Source organism: Aythya marila, assembly GCF_965140915.1.
Source record: "Aythya marila genome assembly, chromosome: 4".
NCBI classification, from domain to species: Eukaryota; Metazoa; Chordata; class Aves; order Anseriformes; family Anatidae; genus Aythya; species Aythya marila.
Window position 1 is genome coordinate 10,908,609 of NC_139045.1, and position 19,285 is coordinate 10,927,893.

General features: G+C 35.2%; 1 protein-coding gene across 2 annotated transcripts in view; it reads right to left on the reverse strand.

The window, feature by feature from the left end:
• The window catches only part of CCSER1 (coiled-coil serine rich protein 1), a gene marked incomplete at its 3' end in the record, with an annotated part of 642,080 nt that overhangs the window by 313,106 nt on the left and 309,689 nt on the right, over positions 1-19,285 (reverse strand). For both annotated transcript variants that reach the window (XM_082760286.1, XM_082760287.1), the window contains exon 7: positions 3,919-3,996. In XM_082760286.1, the coding sequence (XP_082616412.1) occupies positions 3,919-3,996 (78 nt within the window). The remainder of the gene's footprint in view (positions 1-3,918; positions 3,997-19,285) is intronic.

Consider the following 19,285-nt stretch of genomic DNA (forward strand, 5'->3'; position numbering starts at 1 on the left):
GTTCTCAAAAGTGGATGACACATTGCTTTGTAAGCTAACCTTTCAGAAATACCTCCCCTCCTTCACTGGTTTTCAAAATGAAAGGCAGCATTATTTTTAATTACAGATTATGAACACAGATATAAGTAGTCATAATTAAAAGTCTCTCACATTTGAGCCAGCTACAGTATTGTTGCTATAGCATAGAAGGACACTTGAGTTAAGGTTGCATGACAAATATCATTCTGTTCTGCTGTATTTCAGATTCTTAACTTGGAAATTTTTCAACTGTGACATCACTTCTTTTTTTTTTTTTTTTTTTTTTTTTTTTCCCCAAGGTAAGGTTCTAATTCTTCAAGGAATATTATAGAGCAACAGAAGGATAAAACCCTGTTCAAAGGAAGATAATTCCCTACTACAATGTTTAAGTACAAAACCACCAACAACAAAAAATATGTTCTTTTGTGAGAGAATAAACTTTTCTCATAATATAGGGAAAGATTTGTGGGTTTTTGTTTTGTTTTTTAATAACTTTAACCACAGAAGACAGCAAAGGATTGAAAGCTGAAATTTCACATCAAAATAACCCTCACAGAAAAGAGGTAACTTTGAGTGTTTCATCAAAAAATGGTTTAGAAAAGCTTTCCAAAAACACACTGTATGCATGAATGTCTGAACAGAATTTTTCTCTAAGCTTTTAAAGAGCACAGCTATGGAAGGCTGCTCCAAATGCAAGTGTGTCACTAACTAAACAGGGAGAAAGAAATCTGAAGCCACAAGAAGAATTGGCTGTACTTTTGGCAACTGTGCAAAGTTGCTCTTTCCTCAAGCAAAACCAGCTTCCATTAGTATATCACTATTTGCAACAGTTACGGAGTGAAGGCTGCTGAATGGCATTTAAAATACTTTTATGTTTTCATTTTCTCAGGGGGTTAGGTTTAAATAGTGATGGGGTTGGCTAGTTTTATTTCTTACTCATATTCTTTCTATTCCTTTTGATACATATCACTTACACTCCTCCATTGGTACTTAACACGAACATAACAATTATTCTTTACAACTAATGGTATACAATGGATACAGGTGGAGCATCTGCTACTGTACTGGAAAAGACTTCCCTCTAAGTATTTCAGAGTATGGTCTCACATGGTTTGGATCTTTCTGGCAGTATTGCATGTCATAGCATGCACAATGTAATGTGAAAACAGTACCTGAGTTCACTGTCACTAGAACTGAGTTGCAACATGCAAGCACTCCCATGGGCATCATGCTTCCCACTTTCCTTGGATTAAATTCAATATCTTAAAATGTTTTTGAAGAAGCTTAAGTCCTCCTTCATATTTATAGAGCACATATCCTGTTGGTTTAAAAATCATAAGCATCTGCTTTGGTAAAGTTGGATGTAATAAGGGTATGATGGCAGGATTTGCATTCTTTCTTTATACAGAAATGCAATCTTTCAAAGATAAATGGATAAAATCCAAGAAGGGACAGTTCTCTTTCTTGCTATAGAAGCAGGTACGATTGAGAATAGGGGCTTGGATTCTTTTCACAGTCTAATACAAAAGCTCATTAGCGTAGAGATCTTCAACTAGCCCAAAGATATGCAGAGTTTATACTGCCCTGCTTCATTACACCTGTGTTTTCAGAATCACAGAATGGATTTTTTGTTTGTTTGTTTGTTTGTTTTTAATCTTTTCATTTCATACAGCAAGAAGTTGGGAAGGGTTATTATCATGTTGCTAAGGGAAATGCATCACCCTATCATCAAAGGCCAATATTACAGACTGACGTTTTTTGGAAAAGCTTATGGCTTGTAAAACCAGTCATTCATATTACTACTGGAGCAATATTGCTCTTCTGGAGTGAGCCAGGAAGGAATAACAGAAACAGTTACATTTTAAATTACTTTTACTTCTATTTAAAGGCATTGGCTTTGAGATGTATTTGACTTTCTCTTAGTCTGGCCTGCAATTCACTTAAATTCCATAGGAAAATGTAAAATGTATCCCATTTTGAAAATTGATTTAAAATTAAAGAATAAATAAAGCTTTCTAACATTTTTTTTTTTCCCTTTCTTGTTTCTTGTAACATTTTCTAATGTAAAAAATGGAAGGGGATTTTTAATATGTAGAAATGCCTTATTTTTTATTAGAGCAACTATTCCACTTCAAAGAAGCCATTTACAACCCATTTTCAGCTATACAAGTATGATTTCCTCTAAAAGCAAATAAAGGCACTATGATGTATTTGTCAGAAATCTCCTGATGCGAACAGACCGATGCTGTCTTACTTCAGCTGAGAATTTAAACATGAGAGTTTACTATTTCAGTCTAGATTTTCTTACCTCTTACAGCTTTATATAAGTTGAACAGCCCCTTACTCTGTCTGTGAAGTATCTTACAGATTTCCCAGGCAGAGGGAGAAATGATAACTACAGGATCTGCCTTAGAACGCTCAGCACTTTTCAATGTATTTTTCATGTGATTTCTCAAGGGGGAAAAAAAAAAAAAAAAAAAAAAAAAAAAAAAGTATGCACTCTAGTATCTTGGCAACAAGAGACTCAATTTCAGCCAAATCTGACTGAGAGACAAGGATCTTGAAAATATTGAACACTTGAAGAAGAGGGAAAAATCTGTGGATAGTTGGCCACGAAGACCCCATGCGTATACCTACTCATTAAACCACTGAGCAAGCCATGTCCTTAACCTTTCCAGTAACAGGATTCATCTGACTAGCTAGTTGGTTATGAATAGTAACTCTTCCAAAAACACAGAAAAAAAATGGGAAAAGCGGGGGGAGGGAGGAACTTGAAAAGAGATATGGGAAACTGAGTGGGCATAGCAACTGGAAGTAGGACATTAAGGGGACAGTGCAGGTGAGACAGGTCATAAGAAATGAGAAGAACTTTTATTTTTTTTTTGTTTTTATGGGCCTGGGCAGGCTGGGAGGAAGCTGGTATTTCCTGCACTGGAGATGTGTGCTGGAGAGGCACACATCCAAGATTATGAAAATTGATTAATTCAACTTCCTCAGTCTTAATTCAGTGTCATCACAAAGACATTGTAGACAGCTCAAGCTACTACCTGCTCTTATCCAGTAGGGAGGAACTTACTGGAGATATGGGAAATTTTGAAAGGGATGCTTTTTTAAATGTAGCTTTGACCATTATATGCCACACATTTGAGACACTGGTGCTGAAAACCCAAGTCCCCTCTTCCTTGTCTCAGTCAAAAACTGGCAATGAAACCACTTGGCTTGCAGCAGCAGCACTGCTCTGAACACATGGGTAGCCTCAGAAGATCTTGTACAGAGTCAGGCTCTGTCTAAAGCCATTCCATGTCCCTGGGCTGCTGGATACCAAAGAAGTGAAATGGAAAAATGACACAGGGCACCTTTTCCTCACAGCTGAAACCTTACAAAACTGTGGATATTACCCCCTCATTTATTATTAAAATTAACTAAAATTACAAGCCTGTGGCTTACACTGGATTTACACTGAAACTGTACATTGAGGTATCTTTAACATCTCTTGTATCTTTGCAGTAATTGTTTCTTTAAAACATGTAGTTCAAATGCAATACAAAAGAGAAATGTGTTAAAGAAAATGAGATACACACATATATAGAAATGCATATATCAGAATGAATCACTAGCAGATGAGACGTATAAAAATATAGTCTTCTTTTTCTTAAACAACAGTTAATAGCTGTAGCCTCTTTTGTTATTGGAAGAATAATCCTCTCAAAACCAAGAATATTTTCTTCTAGTTACTTATTAAAATCTGCATGGTATTGTGATACATAAGACCTGACATCTGCTTACATCAGAGTAATTTAAAAAAAAGGAAGCAGTAGTAATAGCACTTTATAGTGCATCAGATAGCATGGACAGCCAAAGTGCAAATACAGTATTTATTATAAAATGAATTAACTGTACCTTGAAGAGTAACGGCTCCTCAGGAAGAGGGCTAACAGGGAGTGAGGTGGTGCTACTAGCCGGACTCATGTCTGTACTCTGAAAGAAAAGCATACATGAGTTTGCATTTGCAGTAGAACGTTGGAGACACCTTCTTGTATTTGGGGGAAAAAAAGAGCTCAAAAACAGCACTGAAAATCCAACAGAACAAGATTGACAAATCTTGTCAATTCTCGTCTGTACTATATTTATCAATAATTAGTTAAAAAAATTAAGTATTTCACAAATGGGTAAGTACTGAATATTTCATTTTGAATTAACACTCCATTCAAAGACTGAGCCACATGCACAAATATGCAAACATAACGCATCTACAAAAGAAAATATGACATATGAGAACAAAAAATGCTTTCATACAAAACAAACAACAATATACAATATATTTTATTTATTTAATTCAATGGTCTGATACTAAAGGTAAAATTACCATGAAAATATATTGCAGGAAAGTATTTGAATCGATGTTTTTTGTTTTGTTTTGTTTTTTTTAAACAAAAGATCCCTTTCACATGAGTAAATATATCTTATAACTGAGCACTAATATACGAAAAGGAACAGTGAACAGCAATGTTAATAACTAGTATAAGTCATTATACCTCAATTGATGTATCAGGACAAAACGACTAAAAGACTGATATAAAAACCCAGTCTTATTTGGGTGATATTTTAGTAACCTGTTGGCTAACATAGTCATCATTTTTTATAGATGAGACAGGTGTGAAAATAAGTGACTGTGGAAACTCTTTTGAATTTGGAATGGTAATAATGACAGAAGAACAAAATCTAATTTAAGAAAATGCACATATGATACAAGAGTGTTCTGGAGAACAGTAGAATATATAATACTTCTTGTGAAACAAATTCTTGATTGCTAAAATGAAAGGAAAAACTTTAATAGGAAACAAACAAACAAAAAAAAAGGACAAAAAAAGAAAAGATGCAATAGAGACTACAAAAAACATATTTCCACGGGCAGCCAGAAAAATATATATTTTTTCACACTGTGGCTTTGCAAGGCACGATGATTTAATGAATTCAGCTTATGCAATTAGTTAATCATGTATCTGGTTTCACATCACTATAAATCTGTGATGGGACTCTTTTGATAAGCACAAATTCTGCAAGTGAAGAACACACCTGTGAAGTTATAACTGTGTAGGAATCAGAAAAATTGTATGCAGAGATACTGTATTTTATTCAACCAACTGGTAAAGGATGAAAAATTAACAAAATTTTGGATACCAAATCCCTATGTTAGATCTGTAATAGAAAGCACAAACTTCAAAGTTAATACCTATTGAGAAAATCATGTAGTTTAATTAGGTCTGTGTCAGTTATACTATGCCTAAAAGAAAAGACAACAGTTGTTGAATAAAAGGGATATAAGTAAAGAAGGAAAGATACTATCTCTTAAGAGAAATATCTCTTAAGAGAAATAAGAGACTATTTCTTAAGAGAAATAATCACATGGTGATTATTCATAAAAGAGAGAGAGACACACTTTAAAATCTGTGCAACACACCAGAGGTTTTTGGGGAATGAGGAAGATTATAACATATCAGAAAGCCAGTATATTTGCTGAATCCATTGCTTTGGTTTCAGTAAAGTTACAAATATTAACACTTAGACTCCTGCCCTTGATCATCAAGGAAAATGACTGACAATATTTACTAAACAGAAAGGAAGCATGGCTCTTTTAGATTAAATTCAAAGTGCAGTCAAAACTAGAGACCTCCTCCTTGAGAATGTTCTGTCTTAAAGACAGACAGTTCAGCTAAGGACAGCTTGTCTTTTAATTTACACAGAATTTGGAAAAAAAAAAAAAAAAAAAAAAAAAGTAGCTGTTTTCCAAACTAAATCAAGCACACTAATTTCCAATTAGAAGTGAGCAGAAAGACAGTCCATTCTTTTAAACAAACATTGAAACAGTCTCAGTATGAAAATCTGCAAAACAGATTGGTCCCCATACTCTACACGAGCTGCAAATTCTTCACCGATAGCTGGAATCTAAGCAAGGTCAAAAAACACCAAGGATGCCAAGGTGGCTTTGACAAGAATTCTCAGGACACGTCCACATGGTGGCCTCAGGGGAACATCAGTTCCTCCTGCTGACTGAACACAAGCCAGCCCAGGTCTGGACACCATGTTGATGTGGCACCATGCCTGCACTAACAGGGCTGCCACGAGGCAGGTTACATTAGTATGGGCATAGTGACTTATATAGCTCCTGAACTGCAGCTGCTTCGAGTTCGGCCAGTTTGGAGCACTGTCAGAAGAGCCTGTGTGTGACTGCAGCTGTCCACGTTTACGTACCCTCGGTGACCCCTACAGCAACTTCAGTTATTTTCCTCTCTAAGGAATGCAGAACAGCCTCTCTGTCAGTGCAAATTAATTAAATCCAGTGGCATTAACACAGTTTGTTATAGCAGAGAATTGAGTGAGACAGCATCAAAATTGTTGTTGTTTCTTGAGCTATTAAAATGAAACAAAACAAAATAACACACTTCCAAAATAATCACTGCTTTGAGAGGTGTTGTCAGCTTGTCCTCCTGAAGGGAAACATTAACCATTTCAAAACATGTAACACCTCCCACCTAAATTTGCTGACCATGGGGTATTTCTCTTAATCACACTTTGCAGTCTAAAGCTTCTCATAACCAAAAAAATTACAACTGTGAGGAATTCATCCAATGAAGACCTTTAATATGACATTTCCTAAGCCCATTCTGTTCTCATAAAAGCAGGCTGTATGTCTTAATTTTGATATATTTCATGTATAAATCAAGAAGAAAATGTTACACCATTTGGATATAGTAATGTCTTCTAAGTCAGAGTTGATATTAAACATCATTTGTATCATAATTATATGTATTAGGCAAAATCAGGGAAATTAGGATATTTTCTAATTTTGCAGTACCTTGCTCTGCAACCATAACATTCTTTATATACACTTTCAATGCACTGCATAACCACACAGATTTTGCAGACTTATCCTTTTCCCTTTACTGCTGGAAACTCCTGATTATCCTGGATGGCACGGAATTTTGCAAACCTTTAAATACCTAAACTCCATTTTTTAACAGATAGATATCTGAATATCAAGCAATTCAACTATTTCTCAAAAGAACAGCTAAGAAAAGTGTCTTGCCTGTGTCAAAAACAGTCTCATGATCTTTCAGTGTTTTTACATAATTTTTAATTTGGAGCAGGGTGTTAAAATCCAGCAAATGGATAACAATTTTGCTAACTGTTCCACATTTTCAGTGATCAATGCCCATGCTTTCTTCCTATTACTTGAGCTGTAAATATATATCATCCTCATTGTGCAAGTGAACAGGCAGCCCAGAGTCACCGCTAGGCTGTGTTAATCATTTATCTCTAGAGATAAATATTCGAAAAAGTGATTAACTCTCAGGAAATTTCTTGAGAATGAAGCAAACAAAGGAGGAAAAGAAGTCTATGAGAACAAACGTTTCCCACGTGTGTGTCTTGTTTGGTGACTGAGGGTTGGGATCCTCTTGAGGACAGAATCACACCAGTTTAGCTAGATGAAAGAAGCTATTTATGGATCTGCTTTGAAGTAGTTGCAAGCTTGGCATTGTTTTGCTTTCTTCTACTTGTGTTTACCTGTCTCAAAGTACAGCGTTTCATAATAATGTATACTGGTTCTCTAAGAGAATGCAGACAATGTTTTTCAAGCAATACAGTAGATCAAGAATATACAAATGCACATTATTAAGACCACGCTCTTTTAAAATCAAGAGTCATCCTTAAGTCTTCAGTAATTGTTCTTTAAATGAAAATAGATTCACCTCATCACATAAACTGGGACTTTTCTCACTATAGAACCTTGTATTTAATCTGATCTTCTCTAGCAAGAGGCCTGTATATCAACCTTAGTTAATTGTACCATAAAATATGGACTGTGTGCTATATATCACTCACAGACAGAAGCCAATTTAATTTGCTACAAGTGTTTTTCTACAAGGGTAAACACCACAAGGATAGTTGGCAGGCATTGACTTCTCTGGAGATCACTATCGTAATTTATTGATCCAAGAAGTTAATACTGACAGAGAAAACCTTCAGTGTATATTACAGCTAGAGACTAAATAAATCTTTATAATAACATACAAAAAGAAAAGACAATATGGGTACTTTATAGTTTTTGCTAAGGAGTAGTGGATGAGTGTTGATCTTACTTTTGGGATGATAGCTTTAGTTGTAATATGAATTATGCCACAAAGTATAATTTTATAATCTAGAAGTTGAGTACAAGTAGGAAATTAAATAAGTGCAGCAAGCAAGCTCAGGAGTGACATTTTGATATACTGAAGATAATCAAAGGGCTGTAAATAGATTTATTACTGGATCTGCACAATATATTTGTATGAAATATTATGCTTAAATATTATTATCCTGTTATACCAAGGAGAGTGAAAAAAGAAGGGGAAGTGATTTTCTCAAAGGTAGAAATGAAAGTCAAGAATTCACAAGTCCAAGTACTCTGGTTCTTCACTCAGAGTGTGCAGGGTTTCCCTATGTGCTTTTGGACTGGTGTGACTTCTGTAATTTCTATATTATTTAACACCATGAAGAGGTGGGTTTTGTTTATTTGTTTGATACACACACTTCCTGCAAGTAAAATTGCTTCAAACCATCAAAGCCAGCAAAATTAAAATTGGTTTTGGTAAGAAAAAATATCAGACACATTAAATGACCTTTCAACTTTTACCTCCCACCATCTTAGATTAATTTTCCCTCACATTTCTTATCTCACTCACTGACAAAGAATGGAAATGCCTACTTAAAATGCATTAGATCTACTTCCTAACACAGTTGAATAAAATCCAGGTGGTTATTTATAATTGTATTTCACATGTTTTTTGTTTAGTTAATTGTTCTTACTGATTACTAATACTTGCAGTTATCAACTGAGACATTTGATTATTGTTTTCATGTTTGTTATTGTTTTAATTTATCTGGCACATTCTCTACTGTTTGCTGCCCCCATAGCTTTGAAGGCTGCAAGTGTCTTGTGTCTCTGTCCCATGTTCTCTTAGCTCCCATCCCTGGGGAGAATCATAAACTACAGCTAATACCATTTTTTTGCGACTTCTTTTTATCCTAGTAAGCGAGGTGTGGATAGACAAACAAGTTTTTATTGGTTGAATTCTGTAGTGATTTTCTACCTGCACTTTGGATACAGGCAGACAGATTAGGCTCAATTCCTCTTACAACCTAAGCAAAGGTAATCAGCTAAAATGTGAAGTGCTAGTGGGAAATTTCCCCTCATTTAAGATAATATGCTGAATTATCACCTAACAACATTTGTATGTCTAGTACTGTTTATTTTAGAAATAAAGACGTTAAATATGATATTGTGCACATTAATTTTCTTAAACAAGGAGGGAGTAGGATGAAAGATATTTTGTTGACTGCTATTTATTGCTATGTTAAAAATATAGCTAGAAAGACCTAATATGCTTTGAGCCTATTAATTAGGCTAAATTAATTATACCAGCCAGTAACATAAACAGTAGATAACCAGCCCATAGTTGCAGGGCTACAGGCTACAGTGGTTAAAATAGCTTAGAATCAGATTAAATTTTCACATTATTTAATTTATATTTAATTTACTCAAAATATTTACATTTACTTCGGTATATCCACATTCCTTACATTAAATGCAGAAGTATAAAAACACTAAAGTACTGGGAGCAAGTTTCTATTATTATGTTTTCCAGTTGCTAGAAGAGGAAATGAAAATACCTAACATCTAAAACATCTGGCAGCTGGCACAAGGAAAACACCTTCTTACACATGCACTTAAATTTGTAAACAAAGTAGGAAGCTGAACTAAGTGTCTAAATAGAAGGTCAAGAATTGAAGGCTGCTGGCTTACAATTGAGTACCTGCAGGGGAAAAAAGCTCTCTTTTTATAAACACATTTCATTTTTCCTAATTAAAAAAAAAAAAAAAAAGAAAAAAAAAAAAAGAAAAAATAATACATACCACTACATAACTAATAGAGTTACATATTAACAAATATCCCCTCCTTAGTTCTCTTTACTTCCACCTTGATTTTTTATTGCTCATCCTTCCCAATTGTTTTTATTTCCTCCAAAATACTCCTAATAAACAGGAATATGAGTTTCATTGGCCAGGTAACTTCTTGGAACCTAGAGGTTAGGTGAACTGTCCAATTTTATGTTCATTAATTCACAGGGGAAAAACATATTCCCTAAATAGTGAATATTTCCTCAACATCAACCTAAACATCAAATTTATTCCTAGTTCATATCGAAAAACCCTGTTCAGTTCCATCCGCAGGTAGAATGCCATTTTGAAAGTAATTTGGACAATGATTTGACGGTTAACATGTCTTTATATTGAGAGCTGCAGGATCATTAATGATTGTCACTGCATGAGCTGGGAATGTTACTATGACATATTATATTCAATGCAACTCAAGTCATATTTTTATCCTAATGAATAAGGTGAATAGAGGGTTGCTTCCACAGACATAAATGTTTCGTTGACAACACAGTGGAGAACTGATTTCTTTTAGCAAAACTCTACTCCCCCTCCAGTTTCTATTGTTTCTTTCATACTTCATTGACGATACTATCCAGCCTTGACATTTTGTTATTGTATATTCTTCTCTAATAATATCATATAACATCAGCTTTTTCTGCTCTTTCAGCAGTCGATTGAAAGAGCCAAGTACTCTCCAGGGATTTTAATCTGCAGGCTGCCTATTTCAATTTCTTTCTTTCTTTGCAGAAGACCCTTCAGGTACATATACAAGCTTTTTGGCTCTAACTGCATTCAGTTTTGCAGCAAATATGAAGGTTGTTTCACATAATGGCATCAGTGATGTTTTATTTTCCCTTGAGTCCTAAAGACATTTTCTTTCTCCAAAACCTGCATCACAGCCCTAAGTGTAACCAGTAGTCCATACTAAAGCCATTGCCTGGATCTTGAAGAAACAAGTCTGCATCCAGTCGTGAAAGACCATACCAGCACAATATGTCTGTCTGGGGTGTAGAGAACAGTCAGACTTGTTAGTGTCACTGGCACCAGCCTTGGGCAAAGGGGAATGGAGCAGCTTGTTCATGTTATCTCTTACAAAAACTTTGTGGAGGGAAGTCTGCAAGCTTGGTGTCAGAGGTTGCTGGAGGAGGGAGTTGTGTTGGTGGCAGAATAGAGTCTTGAAGGCCACGGTGCCCAACTGAAACCTTTTGCTTCATTATGTGTAAAAACAGATATTAAAGTTCACACCCTTGAACATGATAATGAGCTTACAGAAGTACATGCAAAACATATATGACTATAATACTTAATTCTTCACCCAAATCATGCTAAATGTCACCCCAGAAAGGGAACAGATAAGGCTGGGATATAAAAAAGGAAAAGAAGGAAAAAAGAGAAGAAGCTGAAGCTAGAGTGAGGAAAAAAGAGGTAGGAGGAGGAAGGAACGAAGAAATTGGAAACCTAGAAGAAGTTTCTCTTTCTCCTCCACCCAGACAGGGAAGCTTTCTTAGTATAAGCTCTGTGCCTTCACCCTTCAGTAAGGAATACCGAGGATAGCATTTTGCTAGCAATAATATCATACATTTACGCTATTGTAGTAATGTATTTATCAACAATTCCAAATCTGTTATATCTATTGCCTTATTAAATACATTCAACTTTGTGAAACTGTCTCAGTGAAAGTCCTAGCAGGCCTCTCAAATCGGCATGGTTGGACTGCAAATACTTTCAACTTTGTGAAGCTATTTCAGTGAAAGCTGTTAGAAGGGCTCTGAAACAGGCAAATGTTGAACTATAAATACTTTCAACTTTGTAAGACTAACTCAGTGAAAGCCCTTAGCAGGACTCTGAGACAGGCAAGACTGTGATAAACTTAACGTGACATGGGGCTCTCTCAAGTTCTTACTACTTCACTGCATACAGGCCTGTTATTTCTCTGCACCAAGTAAAAAATGCTTAGAAAAGAAGTAATCAAACTGAGAAGTATCAAATTTGATAACAATCACCTCTTCCTTTTCTTTCCATTACATATTCATGCATATTTTGCATCATTACCATGTCATAACCTTTTGGGACAAAGATAGAAGGTGGAGCCAAGAAGGAGCAGATCGCAGCATTATAGAATCATAGAGAAGTTTAGATTGGAAGGGAACTTAAAGATCATCAGTGACCGAGAAGAAGCAGTGGAGACAAAGTGCTATAGACTGACCTCAACCCCCATATTCCCCTATTTCCCCATGCTGCTCGGGAGAATGACATAGAAGAAGGTCAAGTAGGGGAAGGTGTTTTTAGCTTTTGTTTTGTTTTTGTCTTTTTCAGTTTCTCATTGCTCTAGTTTGTTAGCAATAGATAATACCTTACATTAATCTCCCCATACTGTGTTTGTTTTGATGTGACAAGAGCTGTCAAGTGATGTCCCTGTCCTTATCTCAATCGTTGAGCTCTTTACATCGTATTTTCTCCCTCTTAGCCTTTGAGGAGTCGTCGTGAGAGAGTGGTTATGGTGGAGCTCAAATGGCCAGGTGAGTAAAACCACCACACATTAAAAAATTAAAAAAATATATAATTTTTTAATCTGAACTTAAATAAAGCCAGCTTGATTTTCATTAATAATTTGATGCTCAATTGTTTTCCACCTTTGGTTTTCATTGCAAGCATCAAGAACAATGTTGCCAGACTTTCGCACTGGTGTTTCTAATGCAAGGTTATATTTAATTTTTCTGTCTCTCTTGGAAAAGATTCAGATTCCTTGAATTGCTATGCATTTCACTTCAAACAAGCCACTTTGCACTTTCTAAATGTTGTGACTGCAATTATTCTCACTTCTTCATCAGTTCTCCAAAGGGTTTTTAAAATTTCAGTATGGAACCACTTCTGACAGGGTATTTTAACTTATTTAGATGCAGAGGCTTCATTCTCAAAACTGTCTTGAATTCCCCAATAACAACTTAAAGGAAACATCTTAAACATCTGTACATCTGCTGCTAAATCAAGGGAGTCAGATTATTTTCTCCACTGCAAGGAAAGAAGTGAGTGACATTTAACAATCTGAAGTATGGTTTCCCTGGCTACAATGCTTCTTCTGTATGATTTTGTAGAAATATAAAGTAAATGTTTACTAAGTAAGTTTCACCATGTTATTTACTTCACAGCGTCTGTAACAGTAAAGTTCTCTAATGTTTTCAGCAAGTTGAATACTTTTGTGTAATGAGGCAATCTTTCTGCTCTTGAAATGAAGAATTTCTGATTATCATTGACACGGTTTCAAAGCATGCTGAGCCTGGTTTTTGGTTCAGCGAACAGCTTTCAGAGTGGAGTCTGGCAAAGCAGAACAAGTACTCTTTGATTTTGTTAATATATGGGACACCAAGTTTCTTCTACCTTTTGACAGCAGCTGTAATTCTCAAGAGAAAGATTAAGAAGAGGAAGGCACAACACAACATTCAACTCCCACCCTGGCAAAGGCTTCAACGGAAATCATCCCTTCTGCACAGTCTCCACAATCTTTCTAGCTCTACTTGCTTTTCTTTACTTCTCTAGTCAAATATCTGCTCCTCTTCCCACCAGTATCTCGCACAGTATCTTCTGTTTACAGTGATTCCCCCTCCCACATACATCCCATCACTACCACTACTCCTTTTATTCTGATCCAAACCAGAAAATCTTCCCACTTTGTCCTCTCCTTTGGCCTATGCCCACATCCTTCAACCCATATATATAGGCTGATATATATATATACAAACATGCAAAAATTAAATGAAAATATCTCTATGTAATTGCTGTGATGCAATAGACATACAATTGGTTTGCTACTGAAAAAGAGATATGATGAAGCTAGTCAAATACCACACATCCAGAAAGTGTCAGGTTAACCTCTATTGGGCATAGCATCTCAGCCCCTAGCTCTGTACAATTTTGGGGAGGTTACAGTGCATTGCTTAAGAAATTGATGCAGCTTCCAAAGGAACAATGGATTTGAAGTTGCCTGTACTAGTACTTAGGCAATGTGTTATTTTTAGAGTCCTCACCTTTGTATTTTGTTTTCATTTTTGTGTTTATTAGTGGAATTATATATTAAACTTGCTGGGATATCTGAATAGCATTTTATAAAGCTATTAGCAATAAAATATTCCTTTTTCATTTATATTATGTCCACGAATACAAATGAGTATAATTTCTTTCTACCCTTCAACATTAATAGGGAAACCAGAGAGAAATTGAACACACCTTTCACATTCATCTAACTACAATAAAACACAAACAGCTTTTCAGATGAAAAATACTTTTTAAAAATAAATACTGTCTGTTTTCTTTGGAAGTGTTGTTATATCTCCACTATTTTGTGTATATATTTATTTATTTTGCAGTTGGGTAATTCTACAAAATGAGTTTAAGGTACTAGGCTCAGTCACCATGTGATAAATTGATATTCCTTGAAGTAGCTCTGGTAGAACTGTTACAAAAAGAAATCAGCAAGAATCAAAACAAATAAGTAGACATGTCAGCAAACTCCCAGGTTCATGCTACGAGATAGGAGTTTATTCATACTCATGTTAGGCTATAAAGCCACTGTCACCCTGGTTTATCTGACGGCAATCTAAGTGGCTCCGTTGAGCTTCTTTCATCTGCTACTTTTTCCATCCCCTTGCTTACACCACTACAATTTTAGTTCTCAGCAGCTGTCACTGCTTACAAGAATTTCTGCAGGCTCTGTGATGGTAAAAACAAAAGTTTTCTTGGCATCATAGCTGCATCTTTCATTCCTCAGCACCACAGAGGTGATGGCAGGTGCTAACACCCCTTGGCTGCTGCAGGGAGGCTTTGTGGTTGTCACTCTCTCAGCTGCTTCCAGAGGCAAGCTTGCAAAGAGTGAACGACATGTGACTTTGTAGTCCTAGTCATGAGCTATCATCTGAGTTACAGGCAGAAGTTAGTTCTCCAACATCTTCCTAAAACTGGAAAGGCTGTTACATGTGGTGAGAACGGATTTTTTTTTTTTTTTTTTGTAGCGCGTTTGCAGTAGAACTCAGGAAATAAACAGACAAAATATAATAAACTTTTAGCACATACAGTGCACATGCAAAAACATGTTTGTGATATCCTGTGGTTTCAACAGAAGAAATCAACACTGGTGGAATGCTAAAATCAGTATGACCCATGTCTGTATATTATACTTTTTAATTAATGGCCATACTTTTTTTTTTTTTCTTAAACCACAAGTCCAGCCTCAGTCAGTGGACACGATGACAGCTTTTAAAAACTGCTCATGTTTTATTTATTTTACCATACCACATTCATATTGCAACACTGGGATGTTGCTAAGGGCCTCGAAGCTGACCACAGATGATCAGAAGAAAATTCTGCTGTCACGTTTCATTCCTTTCTAGCATGACGACTCCATTTCTTTCACTCAGTTATGCGTCTCCTTCAGTGGTATAAAGCCTAATTGGTTTCTGTATCAGAAGGGCAATGGGTAAGTGCCTGGAAGCAGTTTTAACTCTCATTATAGCCGGAGCTGTCCCTGAGACATCAAGTTTAGCATCAGGAGTGCTGGGAATCCGTATCATTTATTTGTTGCTATTCTAACTGCAAGGTCTAAAGGAAAAAAAAAAAATACACAGAGAAGCAATCTAGTAATTCATTACCCAATTCCCTATTTATTCTGTAACTGAAAATCATTTCACCAATCTGCATTAAAATAAAGCAGGATTCTTAAAAGTAACACAAAATTTCTATCCTAACTAATCAAATGTCAAATTCAACTAAGCAAACTTCATCCAGCTGATAAGCTATGAACCTTTTAACATACTGTAATCAGTACCAATACCTGAGATTAACCATAAACCACAGTCAAGTAGAGCTGGCAAGCAAAATCCATGCAAATATGGGTTTTGTTGTTATTGTTGTTGTTGCTTTGTATTGTTTCCCCCCAGATAAGTATATCAGGACTTAAAAACAACAAAATCTCGCTAAGGTAATCAGATGCTAATTTACAGTGACTAACAATTATGATTTATAAATTCTATGTCTGATCTATCATTTTTGAAAAGCCAAGTGTTATGCTTTTTCAATAAGCACATTCAATTATTCAGAAACTCTACACAATCACAGGAATAACCCTATTAAGCTTAACAACCAATAATGGCAGAATAAATGGAAAAGGTATCCAAAGGGTCATTTGTTGACTTGCAATACATAGCCTGTTATATTTGCACTCAGAAATATGATGTTTGCATAATCAGCAGCATCATTTACATCACAGCCAAACATTTCAATAGAGAACTCTTCCACTAAATGTTGAATAGGTTTGTTAAGGTCAAATTATGAGAATCAACAGAAGGGCTCATACAAAAGGCTCATACAAAGTATTATGCCAAATTAGGTCATTTGGAGGACTGGTCTTTGTATTTATCTATGTTTCTGTAAAGTTGCATGTAAAAAGGTAGCCATGGGGCTACATTCTCTTACTAATAACTGATTATTTCCAGTCTAAATATTCATAAGCAATTTTGGTAAGAAAAGAAAGATTTTGCTTGAACATAGGCTTCCATGTAATTCCAAATCTTCAGAAAGCCAAGCATGGACCTTCAACAGATTTCAACAGCAGTGATTTATACTCAACAGTCACAGATTTAAGTGATTGATACCCCTGTTTTCAAAGTCATTTCAATCAGATGAAGTGAACAGCCTGCACTGAGCGTTATACATAACTACATAAGTTAGGAATATGTAAAGAATATATATAGAAGTTATAAGTAAGAAGGGCCTGAAGTGGTGAACAGATATGAAGAATCATAAAGTGTAATCTATGGAATCAACACCAATGGGAAACGCAAAAGAAACATTAAGTTGGGGAAAAAAATGTAAAAATGCATGAGCATAAAAATAGCATTAATAACTTCATTTCCATTTTGAGCAGTATGATCACTTCAGCAATCTCATTTTAATACACTTATAATTAAAGTTGATTAATGGTTTATAGTAGGAAAATAATAAGAACTTCAATTGTCGTGATCATTTTAATATTTTCCAAGAGAAACAGGGCCTTCTCCCTCTTCCTGTCTTTTAAATCTCTGCTTGGGGTGCACAAATTTAAAGTTCAAGCATTTGTATAAGCTCGAAATTAACCTGTGAGACAATGTTATCCAGTTCCTCCAGCACTGAATTGTCTTCTCTCCTGTGGATTGTCAACGAGGGGAGCTACTGCACAGGAAGTTAGGATGTGGACTCACATGGTAAATAACCCATTTTGGACTGACTTGTTACTCTTTCCCTAATCACCCGTGTGGAATATAAAACACTACTTTGAAATTGAAGGAAACCCATTGCTTGGTAAATGCAAATTGTTACTGTGCAGTAAATTCCTTCAAGATTTTCTCACTCTCTATAAAGAAAAATAGGAAAACTGGAGATTTCAAAGGTCAAAACCATCATCATGCAATTCTCCAGCTAAGAGTACTGTACTCTTAACAACTCTGCTTAAAGCCTCCTGAGTGATTGTTATCAGGATAATTTCTAAAAATAGCATCAATTGCTAAATGCTTGGAGGAAAGAGAACAGGGTATGATTGCTGAAAAACAAGCATGACAAAAATGAATGTCTCTTTTGTGCTTATTTTGACACTAGCCTTTAAACATTTGACTTATTTCAGTTACCTATACAAAGACACACCACTCATTTGATTTGCTTTGTGGAAATATGGCATCTCAGTTTTCTTGGTAATAAGTAGATTAAACAATAAAATTTAACAGTACGTCAAATAATAAAAAATATGATTCTGTGTTGCTATAGGAATCTGAAAAATGCACATCTCAGATTTCAATTGTATGTTGGATATTAAGAGTAATTTACACAAAGTACAGTATGAATTTTCATGCCTGACAAATTCATAAGTATAATCTTAAATAACTTATATTATTAAAAAAAAAAAAAAAAAAAAAAAAAACAAGAAAAAGAAAAAGCAGCTCTACAGCTCTATATTCAATCAGGAGCTAGAATACCTAGCTGATTAATAATGCTAACTCTAAAGATCTCTAGTTTGCTCATGTTTTATGAAGAATTCTTTATGAAGAATGTTTGGGAGCTGGCTTCTATTGTTGCACGGCTGCCTTGTGAAAACAAATATCTTTCCAGAGGTATTCTTGAAGGCCACCAGACAAGAACAGATATATTTTGTTGCTGGTTGCCAAGGGATACAGAAGATCATTCTACATGATTTTCACATAGTGAATCATCATTGCATCTAAAAAATGGTGTTGGCAGGAATTTCTATCACAGAGATGTGGATGAGTCTTTCTGTCATCTTCAGTGATTCTGTGGTGAGCTACAATCCTGATATAAGATGAGATACTTGTGGTTTGTTTGCATTTGGTTTATTATGCCTTTTTCAACAATTGTCATATCCCTGTGGGCATTACAAGGTGCTTGTTGCCATTGATACCTAGCAAAAACTCATATACATAGTTACAAAGTGGGTGAAAGTCTAAAAATACTTATTTGGAATAATTCACTAGCTACTCAATTCTTTAAGTATGTATAAATTCAGAGTAAGATCAAGTATAACTAAAATATCTGTGGTGTATCAACAACAGTTTTAGTACCCAATTTTGATTAGTAGTTCTGTATTTTACAAAAAATATACAAAAATATACAAAATATTGTATATTTTATTTTAAGAAAGAAGAATTAATAGATTCCTATATGGAAACATTAAAGAGACAATCTCTATTATGGCATCAGTTCAGATGATACCTGAACTGCTTGCTGTGAGTGTGCCCTTCCAATGAAGAATCAGAGGAACTGGGAACTAAGTTATTTTACTGGAGGGGATAAGAAATCAGGAACTCGAATGCATTCATATCGTTTGTAAATCATCTGGTTTATAATAAATCTCAATGTGGAAAAAAAGTATTTTCTAAAAGATCAAAAAGCAAATGAAGTCACAGTTTGAGACCAAGGAATATCCTAGATCATAACAGAGAACACAAGCCATGATAGTTATTTGTACAGGTATTGATGTCCTTAGCAAAATTACCCAACTTAAAGCATAAAACTAAAAAGCACACGTATTATGTAAAAGAGTTCTTTGATATCTTGCAACATAATACCAAACTTGCATTAGACAAGTTCTCAACATTTAATTTACATGGTTTTGTTCTAACAGCTGAAGGAAAGCCTGTAAACTAAAAATCTTACAAATGCTGAGAGATTTCAATTTGTCTTAGTGATTTGGCAGGTACACAGTTGAAGTTACTCACATGTCTGCACTTAATTGTTTGCAAGACTAGGCCTC